At 41.4% G+C, this 21,483-nt stretch overlaps 2 protein-coding genes across 3 annotated transcripts; one reads left to right on the forward strand and one right to left on the reverse strand.

Annotated features, from left to right (window-relative positions):
- Positions 1 to 6,148: 6,148 nt before the first annotated feature.
- LOC112572241 lies at positions 6,149 to 10,530 on the reverse strand. The gene is made up of 4 exons (XM_025251815.1): positions 10,383 to 10,530; positions 8,970 to 9,084; positions 8,061 to 8,236; positions 6,149 to 7,254 (listed from the first exon to the last, which is right to left on the reverse strand). The coding sequence occupies exons 1-4, from the start codon at positions 10,426 to 10,428 to the stop codon at positions 7,196 to 7,198; spliced, it is 396 nt and encodes a 131-aa protein (XP_025107600.1). The 5' UTR covers positions 10,429 to 10,530; the 3' UTR covers positions 6,149 to 7,195.
- Positions 10,531 to 16,297: 5,767 nt separating this feature from the next.
- LOC112572909 (NXPE family member 4-like) lies at positions 16,298 to 18,760 on the forward strand. 2 transcript variants are annotated; one of them, XM_025252899.1, is made up of 4 exons: positions 16,298 to 16,401; positions 16,670 to 17,486; positions 18,082 to 18,134; positions 18,404 to 18,760. In XM_025252899.1, exons 2-4 carry the CDS (start codon positions 16,753 to 16,755, stop codon positions 18,703 to 18,705), a joined length of 1,089 nt encoding a protein of 362 aa, XP_025108684.1. In that variant the 5' UTR covers positions 16,298 to 16,401; positions 16,670 to 16,752; the 3' UTR covers positions 18,706 to 18,760. The 2 variants fall into 2 exon arrangements, with proteins under 2 accessions (XP_025108684.1, XP_025108683.1); XM_025252898.1 differs by having other exon boundaries at positions 16,304 to 16,401; positions 16,638 to 17,486.
- The last annotated feature ends 2,723 nt before the right edge of the window (positions 18,761 to 21,483 follow it).

Raw genomic sequence — 21,483 nt, forward strand, 5'->3', positions numbered from 1 at the left:
AGACAACACCACCACCTCCATCTTGCCTGACGTCATCATGCAGCCGACAGCGAAGTCGACCACACTCAGCACATCCCCGCCCACAACCACGGACAGCTCGACCTTCACGCCGCCGGTCACGCACCCGGAAGTTCCAGCCCTGACTACCGTGTCGCCCTTGACAACCGCCATGCACGGGGCTGTGTCCTGGCTACAGCAACAACATCATCAAGGCTGACGACGACCGTGCCGTCGATACAGACGACGTCCAGGCTGCAGCCCACCACCACATGGGAGGAGATCATTCGCTACCTGGTGGACTTGACCAAAACCTCAACGCCTGCAAATGTCGGCAATGATGGTGAGAAGTTGGTCAAGACAGACGAACGGACTCGGAGACGGACAGACGGGCAGAAAGACCAATCAATAGAGATTTAGAGGCGTGCAGACAGACAGACAGACAGACAGACAGACAGAAATCAGGCTGACAGACAAAAAGAAAAACACAGAAAATGAGAGTCGGAGCAAATAAAGACAGACGAATGAATACAGAGATCAGCAGACACATAGCAGACAAGAAGAAATGAAAGTGGTACTGACTGGTATTAAATTTACCATCTTCTCGCTATAGAGGGTTTTTTAGTAATTGTATCCAATCATGTTATGGTAGTAAACATACCAGCAACTATATATATATATAAATCTTGATATCAAAGTGAGTTCTATGAAAACTTGCTGAATTAATATTTGTTCAAACATTATGTCATGTGTCCCCCTGGCACAATCTCTCTACTCACTCGGTAGTTACACATGATTTCCTATGTAGGACAATTTAAGGTTTGGCACTTAAACTCCTCGGGTAAACTGAGTATTCTACGTTTGTATTGATTAGCAGTGTATAATACCCTTAAGTCTAAGCTGAAGCTGGCCAGCCTCATACAGACATGTTGTATAAATAGTGTGAGACCACGCAACTGAAACAATTGTTTGTAAACACAAGTTAATAGAATTACATATCACATGCCATCATCAGTCGTAAGTTGCTAGAACGAGTTCATAGGAGGAAGCGAAGGACGGGAAGATGTGGTTATTAATGTTTCTCTTGTCTTCAACTCAAAGCTGTCTCAGTCCCAGGCCCACCTGTAGCCCCGGATGTCCGCTCGACCTCAGCAAGCCCTCGCTTTATTCCTCCACCCGAAAGCAGTTCAACAGGTACCTGTTTGTCACTGACACCCGGTCTCCGTCTGCTCCATGTGTGGGCTGGAGTAGTCTCCGACATGTACCCACAAACGTGTGCTAACCCTGCTCGTGCTAATAGAATGTTGGCAAGGATTGGGAGAGAGGGACTTGAAGACATCAGCAAACTGAAGGATGTATCTACTGCAGTATCTACTCACTGCTTTTCGCAGAAGATGCTTTGTGTCTTTGTGTGTAGGGTGAAGACAAATGTCTATGTTTTATATGTGCATTTTGATATATTCGTAAAGTGTAACAACTGGAAAAATGTAACACTTGGTGAGGGATGTGTATTGTCCAGTATTTGTTTTAGCTTCGGGCTGGTGTAGAAGGCGCTAACAGACATAACTGCCAGAGGCCAGAAACACAGCAATTACAATAACACATGCATTGAACTTTCACCTGTCCTACTATGCATTAGTCTATGACAATATTCACTGACCATCAACAAACGAACTTACATGTGTCGACACTGTCAACAGAGCTGTCACCGCATCAAATGATGTCATCAACAGACAAGGTCCTCACATTTGGTGGCAAATTATTGCCTCGACTTTTCAGTTATCTAGCATTAGTTTTCTTAGGCTTGTTACTGTTAGAAGCAGTTACAGTTTCTAGCATCAGCTTTGTTGGACATTTTTGTGTCTGATACTTTTAGACTAGAAGGTCAGGGGACAGAGTTGTCGCCTCCATATACCCGACAATGGTTGTCATGTCGACGGTCACCCAGCAGAGCTCCAGACATGGTGGGCAAGCTATGCCATCTCTCGTCCACTCTGCTGCATTCCTTTCCCCTCGTCTTCTCGCGGCTTGTCACGAGATCTCGAGGACGGGAAATGGCGGGACGCCACGTCAGCCTGCGAGTGTTCAGCACGTGCAGCGAAGCATGAGTAGCTCCACGCATGCGCCTTGCAGTCCTGATGGCCTGGCGCTCGTCAAGTGGCAGGAAGTCGAGGGCACAATGGCTGGTGGACCAGCTGCTGGAGGGCTGTGCGGCACGTCAGACTTCAATCAAGCAAGAGGAGCGTTCAACATTCCCAATAAACGGCTAGGATTCCTCGCTGAAACACCTGACATTCAGCAGATATAAATAAAGAACATTTTCTCACCGATATCCCCAAAGGAACAACAGCAGATTACAAATTCTTACAGACTTCGCCGAAAAGATTTTCTTTCTGTAAGCAGAGGTATAAATAATGATAAAGCAATAGTGCATAAAGCTGTGCATATCCTCTCATCGCCACCATTTACAATGTCTGTGTGTTTACTCTTTATTTGTTTACACACATATAATCTGTTTTGTGTTGACAGCTTGCGTGCACGTGCTTACAGACAGTGTGTGTTTACAGAACTAGCAGACGTGGGCAGGGCAGGGCCTGAAGGGGGTGTGGAGACGGGGACCGTCCTGATAGTGGCGCTGACAGTTGCTGGCATCATCCTCTCCTGCATTCTCCTGTTTTTCCTGCTATGGCGCCGGCGAAGAAAACAGCGAGGAAAGATGTAAGAATTCCTGATGTCCACACCTCAGCCATGGCAGCCATGCAGCAGTCGTTCTCTGACACTTGTTACTGAACAGCTCCCAGCACACTCATCGCAACATCCCTCTGTGTGTGTGTGTGCATTTGAATATAGGGTTACTGCTCACAAATTTCAGCTTGAAAAACTATTGTTCTTACACTTGAGGCTAATTAATTTTAAGCTTTTTTAAGGGTATTTCAACATGATCAGTTCCTGATGACTGCTTGAAACAATGGTGAAGTTAGAAAACCAGACCTAACACCGGATGCCCTCGGTATACAAAATTTCGATTCGTTTTGAATTGAAAGCTCGTCAACATCTACTCTACAATTTACATGAGTATCCATTATATAATTGTCTAATGTCACCTGCCAATTCCCTGACGATGTTTCAGGAAGGACATGGGTGCATCAGGGACTGCAACTCAAGTAATGTCGGAAATCAGCTCCATCTCTCAGGCTCAACAAGAACAAATCTTTGCCCAGTTTTTCCTCCCAGAGGGTAACCAACATTTTGTTTACACTACGCATGATGTTCAGGTGTTTGACTTCACTAGAATGCTGTGTAGACAGGTGTGCATGTACAGCATGTGTCTAAATGCCGATATCTGTGTACATATCAGGGTATACATGTACAGCGTATGTCTAAATGCTTATATCTTTCTCATATAACAGAATCATTTCCAAAACCCCGTTTCTCCAGAAAATTCTTTCTTCTTTAACTTTCAGCATGTAATAGACGACAGTTCAGATGACGATGATGAAAAAGAGGGCTACGACGGGAAGAAAGAAGCAGAAGAAAGCGAGAAAGACGAAGATGAACGATACACACCAGTAAAAGCAATGTCGGACGGAAGTGCTGGTCACGTTTCACCACTCCCTGACGGAGACGAGGAGAATAACACCTACGCCTCACTGGACGAGACGTCCATGCTGACATCATGTCGTCTTCAGACTTCCGCTGCCGACGTCACTTCCGCTTCCACGCCTAGCTCCACACAGAGCACAGAGGGCTCCGCGGCGTACCTTTCGATGAATAGAGTGAACCGGAAGCTCCCATCCAGTCAGGAGAAAACGCTGGGCGAGAGTGAAATGAAATACTGTAATACAGGAAACGGTTTGCACACGAGTAGCCCCGAGGAAGAAAAGTATCTTGCAATGGCAGGTCAGAAGCTAGGGTCAGACGATGCAGGCTATGCAAAGATGGACGAGCCAATCGTTTTGAGCAAGAAAACGAGAAACAACCAGAAAGTTCCCCAGTTCCACGAGTATTTAAACCTCGCAGCAAAGGGTGTTAACCGGGCCCAGATGGCGCTGCCGCAACCAGTTGCTTCCCCTAATGAACAACCGGTGCTCATCCCCCGGTGACCTGCGACACCGCAATCTACTCAGAGCCCTATCTTTTACCTGCGACTGCCTTCTGGTCAAAGCACAAAGGTGCCCGGCTGACAGGTCACAGTGGCGGAGCAGTACAAGGTCACAGTGGTGGAGTAGCACAAGGAGGTCACAGTGGTGGAGTAGGTCAAGGAGGTCATAGTGGTGGAGTAGCACAAGAAGCCATCAAAGCCAACAGTCCAGATATGAGCAGTGAGTCAACAAAGGGAAGAGAGGTCAAAGCCAGAGCAAAAATATTCTCGGGTGGTGACCCAAGGATATCTACAGCCGGATTCACGATCTTCCCCTCAACGGTCTCATCGCAGCGATGCACCCGCATGGAGCCCTGATTCTGATGGCTATCTGGTGCCTGCACCCAGAAGCTGTTCTCAGCCCCTGTAGGTCTGTGGTCGTCAGCAATGACTGTTAACAAAGTCACACCATCCTGCCACATGGCTTTCGTGACCTGCCCCCTTTATACACTTCAATAATGCTTAAATGATACTTCAATATTCAGCAGGCAAGGAGAAATGGCCAACAACCTCACTAATTAGTCATGAACACGTATGTCTGCACAGTGAAAGGGAAATGACAAAGTCACAAAAAGACCATTGAACATTTATCAGCGTGATCCTCATATAAACACACTTTTATAACTTACCTACGGCGGTTGTGAATTTTTTGAAAAATGTTACCTTGATTGTTATTTGAATTCAAAGGCTTCTCACATCGACTGCTTTTGTTATACAAGCAAAATTCTCAAGACAACACTTTGTTTATCTCAAAGGCCTATTCGCTACCTTCATTGAGATTGTCTCCGGTCACATAGGTTTGCAGTGTACAAATAAAACATCAAAAATATCTTCTCATTCGCTTATTATTTGACACGGCTACTTGTTGCTTATTATCATATGTTGATATATATATATATGATATGTATATATGTTGATAATAGTGCGGTGCTGTATATTTCTAAGCTCAGCAATACAAACTATTATAATTATTTTTTTTTAAGCTAGAAAGCGATCAGAACAAGGCTTCTGCACTGGGTTTCGAGTCACATTCATTTGAAGATTGCCAGATGGTGCCGCCCATGTCGTCATGGCCTCACGACCTCACCTGTCGAACTAACTGAGGTGGTCTGCAGGGCGGCCCTTTAGCCGAACGGTCAGGTTGAATCGGACACTTGTATTACTGGACTGCTGGCAGACGATTTTTCCGCAATTAACTACTAAAACGAGGCTGGTGTATACAAAGCTTCCGGTGTAGTCACATTCACTGTTTAGGCTCGGCGAGGCTAACAGCGGAGAACTTGGCAAGACAGTCGGCAGACAACAATCAACCTGTACACATCCATGGTTGAACCTTTCCTGCGAATCTCAAAGGCGGCGATAATTAAAGTTCTCAGTCAGCTGACAGGCATCCTACAGCCATCAGCAGCTTTAAAAATAACTTGCAGGGTAGCCCCCGATTTCCTGAACTCCCGGGCTTGTTTGTCTAGGAAGCTGCTCCGTTTCCTGCCTCTTCTTATTCCTGCAGCGAACTGCAAACATTTCAGACTGAGATTTTAAAAAAAAAGTTTTTGGAAGAAATTAAAAGATTAAGAAGGGACTACTTTCATTCTGCTTATGAAATGAGATTGTCAATAAAAAGAAACTGTATTTGGTGTAAAGTCGCAATGAAAACAGCATGTGATGCGTTTCGAACAGTTAAGGAACGGGAGGATAAATAATAGCGGGCAGCCCTGTTAAAAAAAAAAAAGAAAAAAAAAAAGAAAAATGAGTATGAGATAGTCTCTGCCATCTGCTAGCGTCCAGTTGCAGTCTGTGCCGAGAAGCAGACGAGCGACATTCAGCTGACACCTGCTTCGGTTACATTACAATGAGTTCTCCCCCTTTTCATCTGCTACCTGTAACTGCGTTTGGCCTTCAAGTCCAGCCTCACAACCAACCGCATACAAAAATACAGTCTAGCACACTCCTCAGCCTCCTTGCTATGTCCTAAATGTTACAAGATTTTAAAATATAACAGAAACACATATCAAGCAATATGCACACTTTTATTACAAAATACAGGACATGATAGTGATGTAACATGAACTGAGTTTATTAACAATGATTCTGGAACAGAGTTTGCACAATGGTTTAACGCACTTGGGATATCTTTTTGTTTTTCCTGCATAGTACAACAAAAGGAGAAAATGTCGACATTTTCCACTCTTTATAAACAACCATTTTACTAACAAAAAATTATCTCCATGTAACCCTTAGTTCACAAACACACAAACATTTCTTCTCTTTCTCCTGCAATATATCATACTGATATTTTAAACCTATTTTAACCTACAGTAAAGCACAATGTACCACAGAAATACAGAATGTTAGAAAATCTATGACTGGCATAAGATAATAACCACAAATTTGTGTTGCAGTGGTATTGCTGGCGATTACATGTTCTGAAAACTTAAGTAGTCTAGCTTTGTTATCAACCAAATAAACATGAATGTAGTGAAACAGATGACAAGCTGGTTCAATATTATGACTTTGATATTATGATAAATGGAAACAATTATCTCTTTTTAATCTGCTAATATTTTGCTTTACCTTGGTCTAATATACATATATTATCCACTTAACATTAGTGCAGGAATGTCAAAAGATCAACAATTTTGCTATATCTATTAATGAAAAATATAGAATGTGTGCACATGTGCAAGACAAAGCAACCCTGCAGTATTTTAAATGAAGCGAGATTCCAGTAATAAAGTCCTTCAATGTGAATGTTAGCCTTTTAGACATGGAATGACAGTTAATTCAATAATGGTCCTCTATAATGGAAATAACACTTCATGGTATTTACAAGAAATATAATGTACAGATGAAATAAGAAAACTGATGATTGAAATGCTGCACTTTTGTTTTTGCTTCAACAGCAACAGGTTTTCATCTCCTTGTAGCCAAAATTCAATCATATACTTTATATATCTGAACAATCTTTGATACTTCAATGATCCTTAGTTTGGTATGACAATAACCGCACAAGTGATCCAATTATTGTTATGTGCATGCATATAGTACATTAATGAGTTTCTACTGAAAGAACTGATCAGGAGGAGGTGGGGCCTTCTGTCCATAAGCAACATAAGGTGCTGAAACAGAAAAAAAGCTTGTTACAGTTTAAAAATTTAGTTTAATCAAAGTTTGCAACTTGATAATCAATTACAATTTTTTTTCTACTATCAAATTATATATCTCATGCAGCATTTAGAGAACTTTTGAAAGTGATCAATCCTGTAATCACAGACAAGACATTGTCCTGAGAACTGTAATTCCATCGCCCAGTTCACAAGCAATTTCAATAAATACTTCTATGGGGTTATTCCTAATCAGGAGCTTGACAAATATACATACACAGGTAATTTTCCAGTTGGAAAACACCTTTCCTCTAGCCATGATGCCTTTCAGGTGTAACCTGGAGTTCAAAGGGAGCCTACCGTATTTCAGCGCTGCGACTAGCTACCGCACAATCTGAGTTGCTGTGCTATCCTTGCCAACCTTGCTTCAATATCTCGGAAGTCCACAATGTGCAAATTATTACCCAATGAAACATTACTCTTTTAGCTCAAAGTAAATTCAAAACTTTACAAAATTTGTGTTTTTATGCAGAATGGGTGTGAATGCTAAATGATCATTTGTGGACGTACCACAGATCTACTAATGATCTACAAGTGATACTGCACTGCATGGCTTTGTACTTCAATATCTTGTCTACTTTGGCTTATTTCTGTACACAGTGGTGAAGACACCAGACTTTTTTTGTGGAAGAACAATTTCAGCTTGAAATACATAAAAACAGTCTGTAAATCAGCTGCAAATTTATTTTAAGAAACCTAAATAGCACTATGGAAATATCTATTTCAAACATAAACATGAATACATCAACAGCATGCCATACCTGGCTGAACAACCACGCTACTTGCTGGAGGATGGTACTGGGGCCTGCGGTAACGGAAAAGGTTAGACGTGTCTCCATACCGTTGGCGCCGTCGTTGCCAGAAGCAGCAAAGGAAGACAACGATGGCTGCCAGGACCACAGCACCACATATTGCACATCCAACAATGATGGCAATGCTACCAACATACAAAAAGAACAAATTTGTTGGCCTTTTAAGCATAAATAGGGCAATTTTAAGACCAATGTTTTTAAAAAATGGAGAACTAGGAAACAGTATAAAACAAAAGACCATATTACAGACCTGAAATAAAAATAGTACATACCTACATAGAAAAATGAGAGAGCTTTATATAATAATAAATGCAAAATGTGTAAAGCGTATACTCACACTCTTAAGGAGCATGCTCTTAGCACTTAAGAACAAGAATGAAACATGGACAGCATACGAGGGACAGGAAACTAAATAATATACGAACTAAAAAAGAATAAAAAGAAAAACGTACTAAACGAAGAATAAAATCAAATACAGAAAACACAAATGCTGCTACTTTTGAGAAATGTGCTATACATCATCACCTTTCTACCTGAAATCAGCCTCTCTTACCACCACCCTGTGGCGGAACAGAAGTTACCCTTTCCTTTCATAATTATGGTCTCTTTGTGTCACTACCCTCCTCCTTTGGTAAATTGTGCATGATGGATCACAGCAAGATAACAAGTTGAAGTTGTATTTCATTTTTTATCCAATGGATTCAGTACACTGCTAAGATCATGCCTTTACACTAGTACCGACCAATCATCATCTTAGTAAGTAACCTACATTAAACTATGGATTGACTTAAGCTATATATTTATTCACTATTGTTCTAGCTTTTCTTGTCTTTGCGCTGCATCTGCCCATCAACTCACGGAGCACAGCAGTGTCGGTTGAATGAGTTCCCACAGCAATCCCACATACAATCAATGTAGTCAGGCTGTTGACTGAAGTAGTGGCGGTATTTAGCACACTTCCACCCAAGCGTACCTGCAATATAATAACAAACATTTATGAAGCACCTAAAATGTGGATCAAGACACATGCACACAAACAGTTTTACTAACAGTCAACCTCAAAACAAATAAATATAATCAATGCAGACAAAAGTTAATAAAAATGCTTTCAAAAGAAGTGAGTTATCAGGAATGATTTCAGAAATAAGATGAAAAAAAGTCAACTCTTTAAGAAAACTAAAGTAATAATTTGGAACATAAGGAACTCATTGGTAAGTGTACACACATTTATAGGTGACCATATCAGATTTTTATAAAATTTGATGATGATGATGATGATGATGATGATACTGAATTTCTTTACTATTTAGTTAATTGTTATAACTAAATATTTCAGCTTACCCCTGTTATCATGTTTCCAGCATTTTTATATTACTAAATATAGGGTAGTCTGTGGTATTCTTTGTTGCGGCGCTATGCTCCTTAAAGGAGCAACAAGGAATAAACTACTTTGGTATTCTTAACACTAAAATTTCTGTTTATCACATGGGACTGTCAATAATCTGTAAACCTCATAGTGTCAAACTGCTGTGAATAGTAGCATTGTGGATATTAGAATTACCTGTGGGCAAATCAATCGACAAAATAGAAACTTTAACGGAATGTCACAGAAGGGCATTATATTATCATCCATAAAAGCAACACCTTCTTCACTTATTTACTAAAACTTCAGTATGATATTTTTACAATCATTCTGTACCAAAGTAAAAGAAAGCTTTACTTGTCTCATATTTTCTTGGGTAAGTTCTTTTTATCCATTAGTGTCAACATTTCTTTTGCTTTTAACTTCACACTTCTAAGGACTGGTAGCTTGATAGACATGACAACATCGGTGTTTGGTCCTTCTGTGTGGCGGCCTAACGTTTCTTAGGTCAAAAATTGTTTCTCGTGTCGAGTGGCACAGTCATCCTACTGTTCTTGAAATGTTTATCAATATGTACAGTCTAGTACTTTAACAGCCAACATTCGCTCTGCATGTCACAATCCGCTACAGTGCTCATTCTATTACAAGAAGGATACATGCAGGTGACTGAGGAGTGTCTGTGACCCCTTCTTATTACTTTTGTTTTGGCACAAGTTTAAAGTATTTTTGAAGGCCTCGTCAGGAAATGAAAACGTTGGAAGAAACACTGAGACAAATGAATAACTAAATAATCTTCGAGTTGAAAGCTTATCTTTCTTATGTCATCTGGGTAATAAGCATATATATTACATAATCAGTTTTGAAGTGTATACTAACAGACGTCTTAAAACTAAAAAAAAGTTACCTACCTGTCACAAGCGTCAGAAACGCAACTAAATGCGAGGTCGCCGCCATGTTGATTTCCGGGTTTTTCAATCCCAGGTGTCTCCGGGTCAATAAACTCGGCAGGTGTGAGTGTCCTGTGATTGTCTTTAAAGATTTGTTTAAATTTAGATGGTAAACTAAAACTTTTTAATAATAAATAACGTACAGTTAATAAAGCTTTTATTTTATTTTAGCGTGTGGAAAAAAAGTGTCTCATTGTCGCACCTGTGAAATGGCGACAGGTGACAATAATCCAGGGGACATAGCCTACGTTTTACCACGTGCACCGTGATGCAGTATCCTCCCCTGTTTTGCTTAGTGTTGGAAAAAATAACTCATTTTCCCATACAGGCTTTCTACATTGCAGTCCCTATGTAGCGAAGGTGTTAAAATAACCTAAAAAACGTGGAGGCACGGACTGGTCCGTGACATTCATATGTCAAAAAGTGTTGTGGAGGAAGTGCAATTGTTTATTTAGGGCTGAAGATACGATGTCTTGGCCTTGTTGACACAATTTGCAACGCACTCGGAGGGGGTCTATAGGTGCAGAACAGATGTATCGAGCAATAGGGAGCCGAAAAAGAGACTTGTACACATTCAAAAGGTGTATGTGTGAACGATTAATCAGTAGTAAAAGACAGGTACAAGTGATGATTTGTAGGTAATAGCAATACCGTCTCCTCGTGCAGGACGGGGGAATGATTTCAGACAGCAGCCCACTGGAGTGAGATGGACTCACACGCTGTCGTCGTCTTGCAAATGAGTGCAGTGGTACAGAGCAATATTTTCACAACAGCAAATTAATCTTTCTTCCGGTCGAGCGCGTGATACACAATTGACATCTTATCAAACCCGAGTAGAGCCTCATCTTTCAAGCCATTTCTACCAGACGACCAGCTCAATGCACACAACAACAATGTAAATCTTAAATAACAAATACACAAAAAACAGCTCCCACACGACCAGTTCAGTACAGATAACCATCTTCAATAACAAATACACATATACACCTCCCTTCTTATATATGTGCTTTGATTGTATTTTCCTGTGTTTCATTTGCATTCATGTGTGTGTGTATGAGAGAGAGAGAGCATTGAGCAGAACACAATTTCATCAAAAAGGACACTAAACCGTCGAAATTATTCTTACAATTAGGACGAGAGAACTTTCGATTCAGTGACAAGAGATAAACTCTGAACAGTATTAGAGAAAAATGGTATACGTGGCAAAATGTTTAGAACTATGGAAAGTGTCACAAACCTGCTGTGTATTTTGTTTAAATATTTTTTTTTATTTAGTTAGGGAGGGGATAGGGAGAAGTAATTGGAAAGTGAAGGTGGTAAAACACCTATTAGTGGGCTGTCAGTGTCAACAGCCTGAGGCGTGCCGCGCCATACAGGGATGGCTGGCCGGTCTTTGTGTAATTAAGTTCTGTTGATAGGTTGTTTGGTGGTTACTTTGAACAAAGGAAAGAGTGTGGTAGTGTTTTGGATGTGTGTGGTGTGATTGGGGTTTTTCCTTGACGAGAGCGGGAAGAAGGGACAGTCTCTTTGGTGTTGTCAGTGCGTCCGGAGCGGACGGCTTTTGTTTTGTAACCAGTCTTGACGGACTTGGTGTTGTTGTACAAGTCCTGAACCGACTTGAAGTTACCAGACTTGTTTGTATTTTTGTTAGCATTGAACCTGTTGAGGTTTTACTTTTGGATTTACTTTTGGATTTACTTTTGGATTTTCTTGTGGATTTTCTTGTGGATTTTCTTGTGGATTTTCTTTGGGATATAACTTCAAGAAGAAGTGGAAACTTTGTGTACTTTTCATGTGGATATAGGGTGTATCTTAGAAGCGGAAACATTGTGCTGTTTCAAGTGAGACTTTGAGAGGAACTGTGCAAGAAGAGTGAATACTTTTGAAATTGTTGAAAGAAACGTGTGTTCGAACTGTGGGGTTGGGGAATTAGGAATTGTTTTGTGTTGTGTTTCTCATTTTGATTTTTAAATTATATTATATTTTTAAAATTTAAATTGTTGTCTGTGTTTTGATTTATTTATGTTCCTCGTCTGAAAGGCGCTGTAGAGTGCATGTGACAATATTAATGGGGGTTCTTTCCCGGATTTTATAGGCAATATATTGTCGTTTCAGACGAGCTTAGTAATTTTTTTTTCATTGTATTGGAACGTAGTGTTGTTTTAAACTGTTTAAATATTGTGTGTGATATTTTTTTGTGTCATGGCAACTGGACTCGATCCAGAAGAGTTGAAAGAAAAAATGTCTGTAGAAGTAGAGGGAGACTCAGGTAAACTTCAGAGATGGACATCTGAAGCTAAGTTACTTGCCACAGAGCTTGGTCTGACAGGTGATGAGTTGGTCAAGTTCGTAGCGGCGGAGTTGAGAGATCGTCGCCAGGAAGAGAGGGAGAGAAAGAGAGAAGAAGAAGAAGAGAGAAATAATAAATTTCAGTTAGAAGAAGAAGAGAGAAAGGAAAGAAAAAGAGAAAGAGAACAGAAACTTCAACTGGAAGAAAGGAAACTTAGGCTAGAAGAAGAAGAGAGAGAAAGGAAACTTAGGCTAGAAGAAGAAGAGAGAGAAAGGAAACTTAGGTTAGAAGAAGAAGAGAGAGAACGGAAACTTAGGTTAGAAGAAGAAGAAAGACAGCTAGAACTGAAATTGAAAGAAAGACGGTTTGAATTAGAACAAGAAAGAGAAAAAGAAACTCATTATCGACGGCTAGAGAATGGAGTGGGCTCAACCCCATCTAACCCATGTATCAATACTTACAGTGTGAAGCTTCCTGTGTTTGATGAAGCTGTGGAAGACTTAGATACTTTTTTAGGACGCTTTGAGTGTGTAGCTCAACTACAGAGCTGGGATGTAAATAGCTGGGGGTGATGCTTGGGGGTCAATTGAGAGGCCGAGCAGCGGAGGTGTACCTGTCACTCACAGACACTGAGAGACGAGAGTACGAGGCTGTGAAAGTAGCACTGAGAGAAGCATTTCAGCTGACTCCAGAGTCCTACAGGTGTCAGTTTAGAAATGAACGAAGACTCGACAGAGAAACATTTCCTCAATTTGCCACCAGACTGACCCGCTATGTAGAAAGATGGCTGAGCTTGTCTGGAAAAGAGACAAAGTATGAAGACTTGCTCGATCTAGTTTTGCAAGAACAGATGTTAGAGGTTATAGGAGGAGAAATGGCCATCTATCTCCGCCAATGTTCTCCAAAGACTGTGAAGGAATTAGCGATGTTGGCGGAGCGCTACGCTGATGCACGTAGAGCTGCCAAACGTTCACCGGGAGTGCCAGGTCGAACAGACTATGGGCAAAAGGATAGGAATGAGTCGACAGAGCATGCTGGATCTCAGGAAAGCACATGTTTTAATTGTGGGAAACCAGGACACATAAAGAAAGAATTGTTTTTGTTTTATTTCTCCAGGTTTCTGTGTTTCTGTGTTTCTGTTTTTCTCTTCTGTTTCTATTCTTCATATACGCCGGGAATTCTCCAGTGGAACTTTGTGTCACGCTTGACTGCTAGAGGATACTTGTGTCAGTGTCAAGTGGAAACTGTGTGCTGCCTTCAAGTGTACATTTTTGTGTTGTTTAAGTTGAGACTTTGGAAGGAACTTATTTTCAGCAGAAACATTAGATGTGTTGTGACCAGGAAAGTGTTCAAGACTGTGGGTTGTGAAATTTGGGTTTGTTTTGTGTTTCTTTTAATTTCAAATTACATTATTTTTAAAATTTTAAATTGTTGTCTGTGTTTTGATTTTAATTTTATTCCTCGTCTGAAAAGCACTGTAGAGTGCAGGTGACAAAAAGTATTATGAAGTTGTTAATGAAAGTCAGACTAAAGGTTGGTGGGGATCTGAGTGGATGTTTTAACTGTCTAAAATAAAAAAAGGGGGGGGGTGAATCTGCCGTCAAGTCTAATTCTCTCTATCAATGATTTAACAAATGAAATTAGGTAAAAGGAACACCAAGGTATCCACCTTACAAAAGATTTGATGGAGCTGTTCGTTTTATTGCTTGCATTTGATCTTCCTTTGTTTTCTGATACAATTGTTGGTCTCAAAAGCCAGCTTAATATCTTGTGTCATATTGTCAAATACTTCGACCTGCCAGTAAACAGGAACAAGTTAAATGTAGTTTTATTGCAACACGCGAAAACTGGTTATATGATGGGAGAAAACTGATCGAGGTAGTTGACATGTGCGATCTGGACATACTTCTGTCCACGCTTTACATCTTTACCTACACACTTCGTGACCTTGTTTGTAAAACTCACAATGGCGTTACAGGTGTACTCCAGGTACTTTGGTCTCTTAATCATCGTAGTGCAGCCTTGTCTGAAGCTCTGATCCATCCTATACTGCTCTATGGCTCAGAGATCTGGGGTCTGAATGCCGATAATAGCACAACTGTAAATGTACATCTGTGTACAATGAAGACATTCCTCAATGTTTCAAGTAGAACTCGCAATGCTATGGTTTATGGCGACTGTTACTACCAGCTTATATTCTCATTGTATTTGCAGACGATTTTTTCCAGCCAACTACTCAAACGAGGCAGGTGTGCACAAAGTGTCCGCTTTAGTCACATCATGTTTAGGATCGCCGAGACTAACAGTGGAGAAACGTTGGTCTCGGCAGACAGACATGTCCACCTATACACGTCCATGACCTATATACGTCCGTGACCTATTACGTCAGGGTCGCACGTCATAGCTCGGGTGGAAACGAGGCTTCGCCTAGCAGGTTGAGTGGCTTTGTTTGTCTGCTACTTGTCTACTTTCTTGTGCAGCGTCTTTGTTTATTCGTACCTAGAGGTTTCTTGTAGTTACACGTTATATTTTTTCGTTTGATAATGTTTTACTGTTGTAATTGTCTCGCTGTCTGTTTGCTGTCTCCGCCGTTAATGGAGTCCAGATCTAAGTCTGACCGCCAGTCTGTTTGCTGTTTCCTACAACCATGAACGTAGATGCTACAACCTAGCCTCACTTTCTATCCTCATCTAGTACCTCTTATCATGTTTATATTCCTTTAGAAATCTGAGAAATCTCACACGACTCTTGGATTAATATACGTTTTATGAATATCTCGTATAGTAAATGTTTCCTAGGTAGGTTACTGGCCCTTGTAGGAGTGTTTGGTGTGTGCCTATTGTTTGTTTGATAAATAAAAAATGTGAATATAAATTTGTGATTGAAAGAATGCTATACATAGAAGCAAAAAATGAGAGTTTTAATAACTTCAAAAAAAATTGTGATGATTCCGTGATTTACTCTTAAATCTGATCATTCGATCTGTGAAGTATGTCAAGGAGTGTCAGTAGAGTTTTTCAACTTTATTAAACTTTAAGGATAAGTAAAATGTTTGCAAACTTTTAGTTTTACTACAACAGTTTCATACCTGAAAAACGTAGACTCTATAGGTGGCAAGCCCTCATTTCTGATGGTCATACAATTATACAATTGTCCCTGGTTGGTTTACATCACTGATTTGTAGTCGTGTGGGCTCGGCAGTTTCCCTAAACTGTACAGGGTATACTTGTTTGCTTCCAAACTGAAAACTTGGGATCAACTTCTCTTAAATGGTTACAAGTCTATAATTAACTACAAGTTAAAGGTTAAAGTAAGTAAACCTGATGTTGGCGCATCCATGTTTTACGAAAAAATCAACACCCAAAAACAAAAAAAACAACAACAACAAAAAAACACACACTCAAAAAGTTAGCATGTCTATCTATTGTATGTGAATATTGGTGCATGGCTGTTGGTGATTCGGTTTACTTCTGTGTATCATTTGTGTAAAGTGCTTTGAGCAAATCGTTTGTGTGTCACACACACAAACACAGAACACACTAACAGTAAGCCCTGCATAAGTCCAATAATGAAGGCACCTCCAACACTTGTCCTACAGAGTCCTAAAGTCGCGATGATGCCAAAGACCGTCAGACATGGACTTCTTCTGGCTCTGGCTTTGGCGACAGCAGGAGTCTACTTGATGAACAGGTGGCGCTCACTAAACCTTCCATTGTTTGTGATAAACATATGAGACTAGCAATCTGTACACAATGCTACTCTAATATCCAACTCATTATGTAAGACACTAATGAGGTAGCTATAGTTACTAGCTGTGGCGAAAATACTTTACAACTTGTCTTAATAAGTGTTTTATGTTTCTGAGGAATGTCTAGTAAAAAATTAGTCTGGTATATTGTTATTATACTTTTATTGGTCTTCTGCAGAATGACCAGGTCACGAAATATTGCAATTCTAGAACCGAAACCTTTGTCTGATCAATACACACGTCCGCCAGAAGTCAGAAACTGGCTCACTGTACCAAGTACCTGCTTCGCCAGCATGGACGCCTCCTACGAACTTCTGAAAAAAAAGTACAACGAAGACAAGCTGGACTTCCGGATCGTGGAAGCTTTCCAGGTACCACGTGACTCCCTGTCAGACGTGGAGCTGGACATTCTCAAGGACGAGCCGCTGACCGACGTCAACGCCGCTGCCACGCACACCACGTCGTTGCTGCAGCTGGCGGGGCTGGTGCCGAACCGTACGTACCGACAGGGAGAGGTCGTGACCGTGCGGGTGGACATCCGTGACGCCCACAGCAGGCCGGCTAACAAGGGAGGTCACTCTGTCCGGGTGTGGATGGCTGACAGAGCGCGGGGGTTGTCTGCCGCTGCTTCTGTCGCCGATCTGAACAATGGCAGCTACCTGGCGTCATTTCCTGTCTTGTGGGCCGGTCGGACCACCGTGTTCGCTGCTCTGATGGAGTCACGTGAGTACAGACGCATTCTGCTTCACGGGCTGGACACCAGGAAGACCAGTCAGCCTGTCTTCGCAGGTTTCACCATGGGAAACATCAGTGAAACCACCTTCTGCCTGTCAGTTCCCGTCATCCCCTCCACTGCGGAAGTTTGTAATTTTACATCAGTTAATGACGGTTTGCCCTGGTACTGTGGTCGACCTACCAACCCTGAACTCACTTGTGACGACTGGTTTGTGTCACGATGCCCCGATTTCTCTGATAGGCACTTTCCAATCACCTCATCAGAGCGTCAGCTGCAGGAAAATATGAAAAGGTATACAGCAATTATTATTCAAATTTGATTGTATTGAGCTCAAGCAGTTATTTCGTTGAATTCAAATAATCGCCACACACGTGAAAGACAACTAGACATTAAAACAGTAGCATACATATATATTAATTGCAAACAGTCACCTGATAACGGATAAGGCAAATTTTTTTTTTTTAATCTAAATGTTTTTCAAACAACGGAAGGAATATAGTCCAGACAGGGAGAAAGAGCTTTACATACTTCTCTCTGAGTGTTCTAGTGTTTTGTCCTCTCAAACAATACAGTCGACGTCTTGATTACGTTGCTGTTAGACATCGGGTGACTGATGTGAACGAGTGGCCGGCTGTCCACTGGGAGACAATGTCACGAGGCTAATGACACGAGGGCGTGTTTCTCCTGTGCTCTGTCTTGTCTTCCCCCCGACTGAACCCTCCGATCCCAGTCAAGTGAGGAAAGAAGAAGATGTTCACAATACAACTTAGTGAAATTAACATAAAATATTTTAGAATTATATTAACAAACGAAAAGTAGCATGTGTTAATTTTTCCTCAGTTGCTTTGTACTTTGAACGCTGCTTGTCAGACTTGTTTGTTCCTAGGAAAGATCGGATTTTTCGTCTCAACCAGACGGTAGACATCATGGCCGAAGGTGGTACGTACAGTAACAGCACACCTCTAACCTGTCACTCGCTTGCTCTGTCCTCTTGACGGGGAGGAAGCTCGGAGTGGTTATCTTAATTAAGAAAAACATTAAAGATGGACTGGAGAAGATAAACCTCGCTGTCATTTTTAATTTCTCTTTTTTCCCTTCTTTCTCTCCGTTGAGCTGTTGACTATTTTTTACCTTTCGTCACGTGTAATGATAACACGTTTGTCATTCAAGAAATATTTGTTTCTTTACTTTTTTATGAACCCTAACAGGTTTTCTGAGTAAAACTACTCAGCCCTGTCACCTGCTGCCGGCTCGTGTCACGTGGGACGATCGGTCGCCGGGTGGATTTTGGAGTGGAAAGAACTGGAGCCACTTGCTGTGTCAAGTACCGCCCGCACACTCCGACTTCCAGCATTGCTTCAAGAACAAGACTTTCGTCATGCTGGGGGACTCTAATGCAAGAACGATATTTCAGGCCATCGAACGATTGTCTAACTGTACTAGGTCTTGGCCGTCTATCCTCGGATTTTTCCATTCACTTACCGCTGTTCTGCGACAACGAAATTCTTAACTTTCACCAAGAATGGAAACCCCACGCTTACCCATTCCACAACAGTGCTCTATGGAACTTTAGACCTGTAAAGCGCGCGATTAGTCATTACCTGGAACAAATGTCTAGCCGTGGAAGTTACGTCATCCTTATTCACCTGTACCTTCACTTTCAGTTCCATCATTCTCACCTGTTCATGTTGCACGTACGAGACGCGGTGCGTGGGGTTCGCGACCTTCTAGCGAGAAACCCTGCGGCGAAGGTTGTGGTTCGAGGACCTCATGCGTGGCTCCCCGTGTCAGGAGACTGGCATGGACTGCGCGTGCGCAGACTTCTGCGGGAGGAGTTCCGGGGACTGGAGGATAAAGTTGTGTACCTTGACTTCTGGGACATGACGGTGGCCTGTGAAAATGAAGCACTTCACCCAGACCAGTATGTTTTAAACACGATGACAAGAATATTTCTTGGTCACGTATGTTCCTGAGGATTGTTTTATTATATTCAATTGCAAGTTCACGCAAAAGTAGAACTGAAAAACTTTATTCTGGCCTTGTTTTTCTAGTCTTACCATGAAACGCTTTGCACTTAAAAAAAATAAATCTATGAAGTTACAGACTCCTTGTTGTCGGGCAACGGTCACAGGTGTGTGGTGTCCTCTATGTTTGGTGTTTTAGATATAACTTGCAGAAAACGATTCTTTTGTATCTAGCAGGGTTTCAGCTGAAAACATCCAGAACCCCTGTTTTGACTTACCGGACCTTTGTCAAGTGTTCTGTTGATTATTAGTCGTCTATGTGGACACCATACACTGTAGGATGCAGCTCAACACACAAATGTACTCTAATCATTTTTCAGAGAAGACTACCTGAATGTTCCAGGCTCGTCGTGAAGTTTATTCTCGGTATGGGGTACTGAGTTTGCGGCGCCCTTTTATTATTTTGGTAGAAAAAGTTTAAAGTGTCTAAGGGGGGTTTTACCTGTTAGTATTTTATAAAGGATAATAATTTTGTTGTATTTTAATGTGCTTGATAGTGGAATGAAGCCCTAGAGACAGGAATCACGAGGCTGTATTTTTGGTTTGAGTAGCACCGACTTGATAGCTCTTCTCTGAACTCGTACAAGAGGCCTCATCAAAGCACCGCTTGAGAAATCAGCGGAATTAGTGGTCGACTGAATGTGTCGAACTGCTTGTCAGAGAAAGAATGAAAACGGTGGAGGATGAAAAATAATACTTGAAAAATAATTGTAATTGATTGTCGCTAATTTTTTAACTTAGAAAAAAATATTTGATTAAAATTGAGCTGTCGTCCTATATCATAACTCAGAAGTAAAATAATTTCAGTGATTTAGTGTCTTTTTAGATACAATGTAGTCCAGATGAGCCACACAAGCCTCTCAATGAACGGACAGACCAACCAGGGGGAAAGAGGTACAATTATGATGAAGGCAAATCAATCAAATCAGACTTTATTGTCTGTCGAGGAGACCCAGGACAGAAATTTTTCATTTGCTCACAAGGGCAGGCATACATACACAGACATCTAACACACAGTTAGGAGTAAAGATACATTATCATGGTGAGAAATCAGTCCCAACAGCCTTCACTCAGTTTTCACACGAACCTATGGGATAGCTGGATAGCTACCTGCATGTCTATCAGAAGTGGTGGAGTGTATCGCCATCAAATCAAGCTGACATTTGGAAAGAATGACTGGCTGCTTGCACCCAGTACTTGTGTATAGCGGGTACTTGCCTCACTTTGTTACTGCCAGTCACCTGATGACAACTTTCAGCTTTCCTGCGGGGTAGGACCACACGTAAGCTAAACAGGTAAGTACAGGTCTGCGCATGCTCCGTTTTCAGATTTGTTTCAAGGCACTCATTCGCTCGATCGCCCGTTTTATTGCTGTTGGGGAGTTCACTTTGTGTTCACTTGTCTACTCACACTCACCCGTGACAAGTACTGAGCAGTAAAAAACTGTGACACCTATGCAGGCATTGTTGTTGTTAGCCCAGTATCAGTAGACATCAATGTTTATAAACCACGAGTGAAGCAAACACTCAACAGAAGCCACCGAGTTACATCCTTTGGTTTGCTCAGCAGTCGAGCAAGAGTTCAGTAAACGTTGGTAAGTTCACCACATCAAATGTCTGTCAATCACTGTCCGTAATACCATTGGACCAGACGTTGAAAGATGTGTCCCAGGTACAATCACTCCTTCAGTTTCCAATATTTCCTGACTGCTTGAACTCGGTTAGCAGAAGGTCAAGGACAGGAAATCATTGACCTTGACTGGTTTTTCCCTTCTTTGGAACAAAAACAATGGATGAAGACATGAAACACCAAACCTCTTTCTGTTATTTTAAGGTGTTTGAATATGTCATCAAAGACTACAAGTCACTGATACAAAGACAAATACAATAAGTACAAAACATCTTAATGGTCTTTTTCTGTTTGACACAGAGATAAATGATTTTCTTCTCTGGCACCACAAGCAATGAACCAAACAACATTTAGCTAGGTTATAATGTTCATTTGTCACAATAACTCGTTCATACGGATGGATTGGCATTGTCTGTGGACTTGTCGATGACTGCTAAATGTTTTGACTGCATGTGCGTTCAAGAATGTAAATCTGCTGAGTCCTGAGACAGGCCACGACTACTACTACTACTACTACTACTACTACTACTACTAATAATAATAATAATAATATGATGATGATTCCCTGCTCAGTCCGTCCACCACCCTAGTAAACGACGATCCGGCGACGGATGGCGAGCGCTGTCCCAGTCCAA

This window comes from Pomacea canaliculata, linkage group LG9 (genome assembly GCF_003073045.1).
Source record: "Pomacea canaliculata isolate SZHN2017 linkage group LG9, ASM307304v1, whole genome shotgun sequence".
NCBI classification, from domain to species: Eukaryota; Metazoa; Mollusca; class Gastropoda; order Architaenioglossa; family Ampullariidae; genus Pomacea; species Pomacea canaliculata.

Excerpts from the sequence above, each read along its gene's own strand:
- LOC112572909 (XM_025252898.1), top strand. The coding sequence starts at position 16,325 with ATGATGCCAAAGACCGTCAGACATGGACTTCTTCTGGCTCTGGCTTTG. Across the intron at positions 16,402-16,637 it reads GGAGTCTACTTGATGAACAG|AATGACCAGGTCACGAAATA; the intron begins GTGGCGCTCACT and ends GGTCTTCTGCAG. Across the intron at positions 17,487-18,081 it reads CTGCAGGAAAATATGAAAAG|GAAAGATCGGATTTTTCGTC; the intron begins GTATACAGCAAT and ends GTTTGTTCCTAG.
- LOC112572241 (XM_025251815.1), bottom strand. The coding sequence starts at position 10,428 with ATGGCGGCGACCTCGCATTTAGTTGCGTTTCTGACGCTTGTGACAG. Across the intron at positions 9,085-10,382 it reads GTTTCTGACGCTTGTGACAG|GTACGCTTGGGTGGAAGTGT; the intron begins GTAGGTAACTTT and ends ATTATATTGCAG. Across the intron at positions 8,237-8,969 it reads AACCGACACTGCTGTGCTCC|CATTGCCATCATTGTTGGAT; the intron begins GTGAGTTGATGG and ends GTATGTTGGTAG.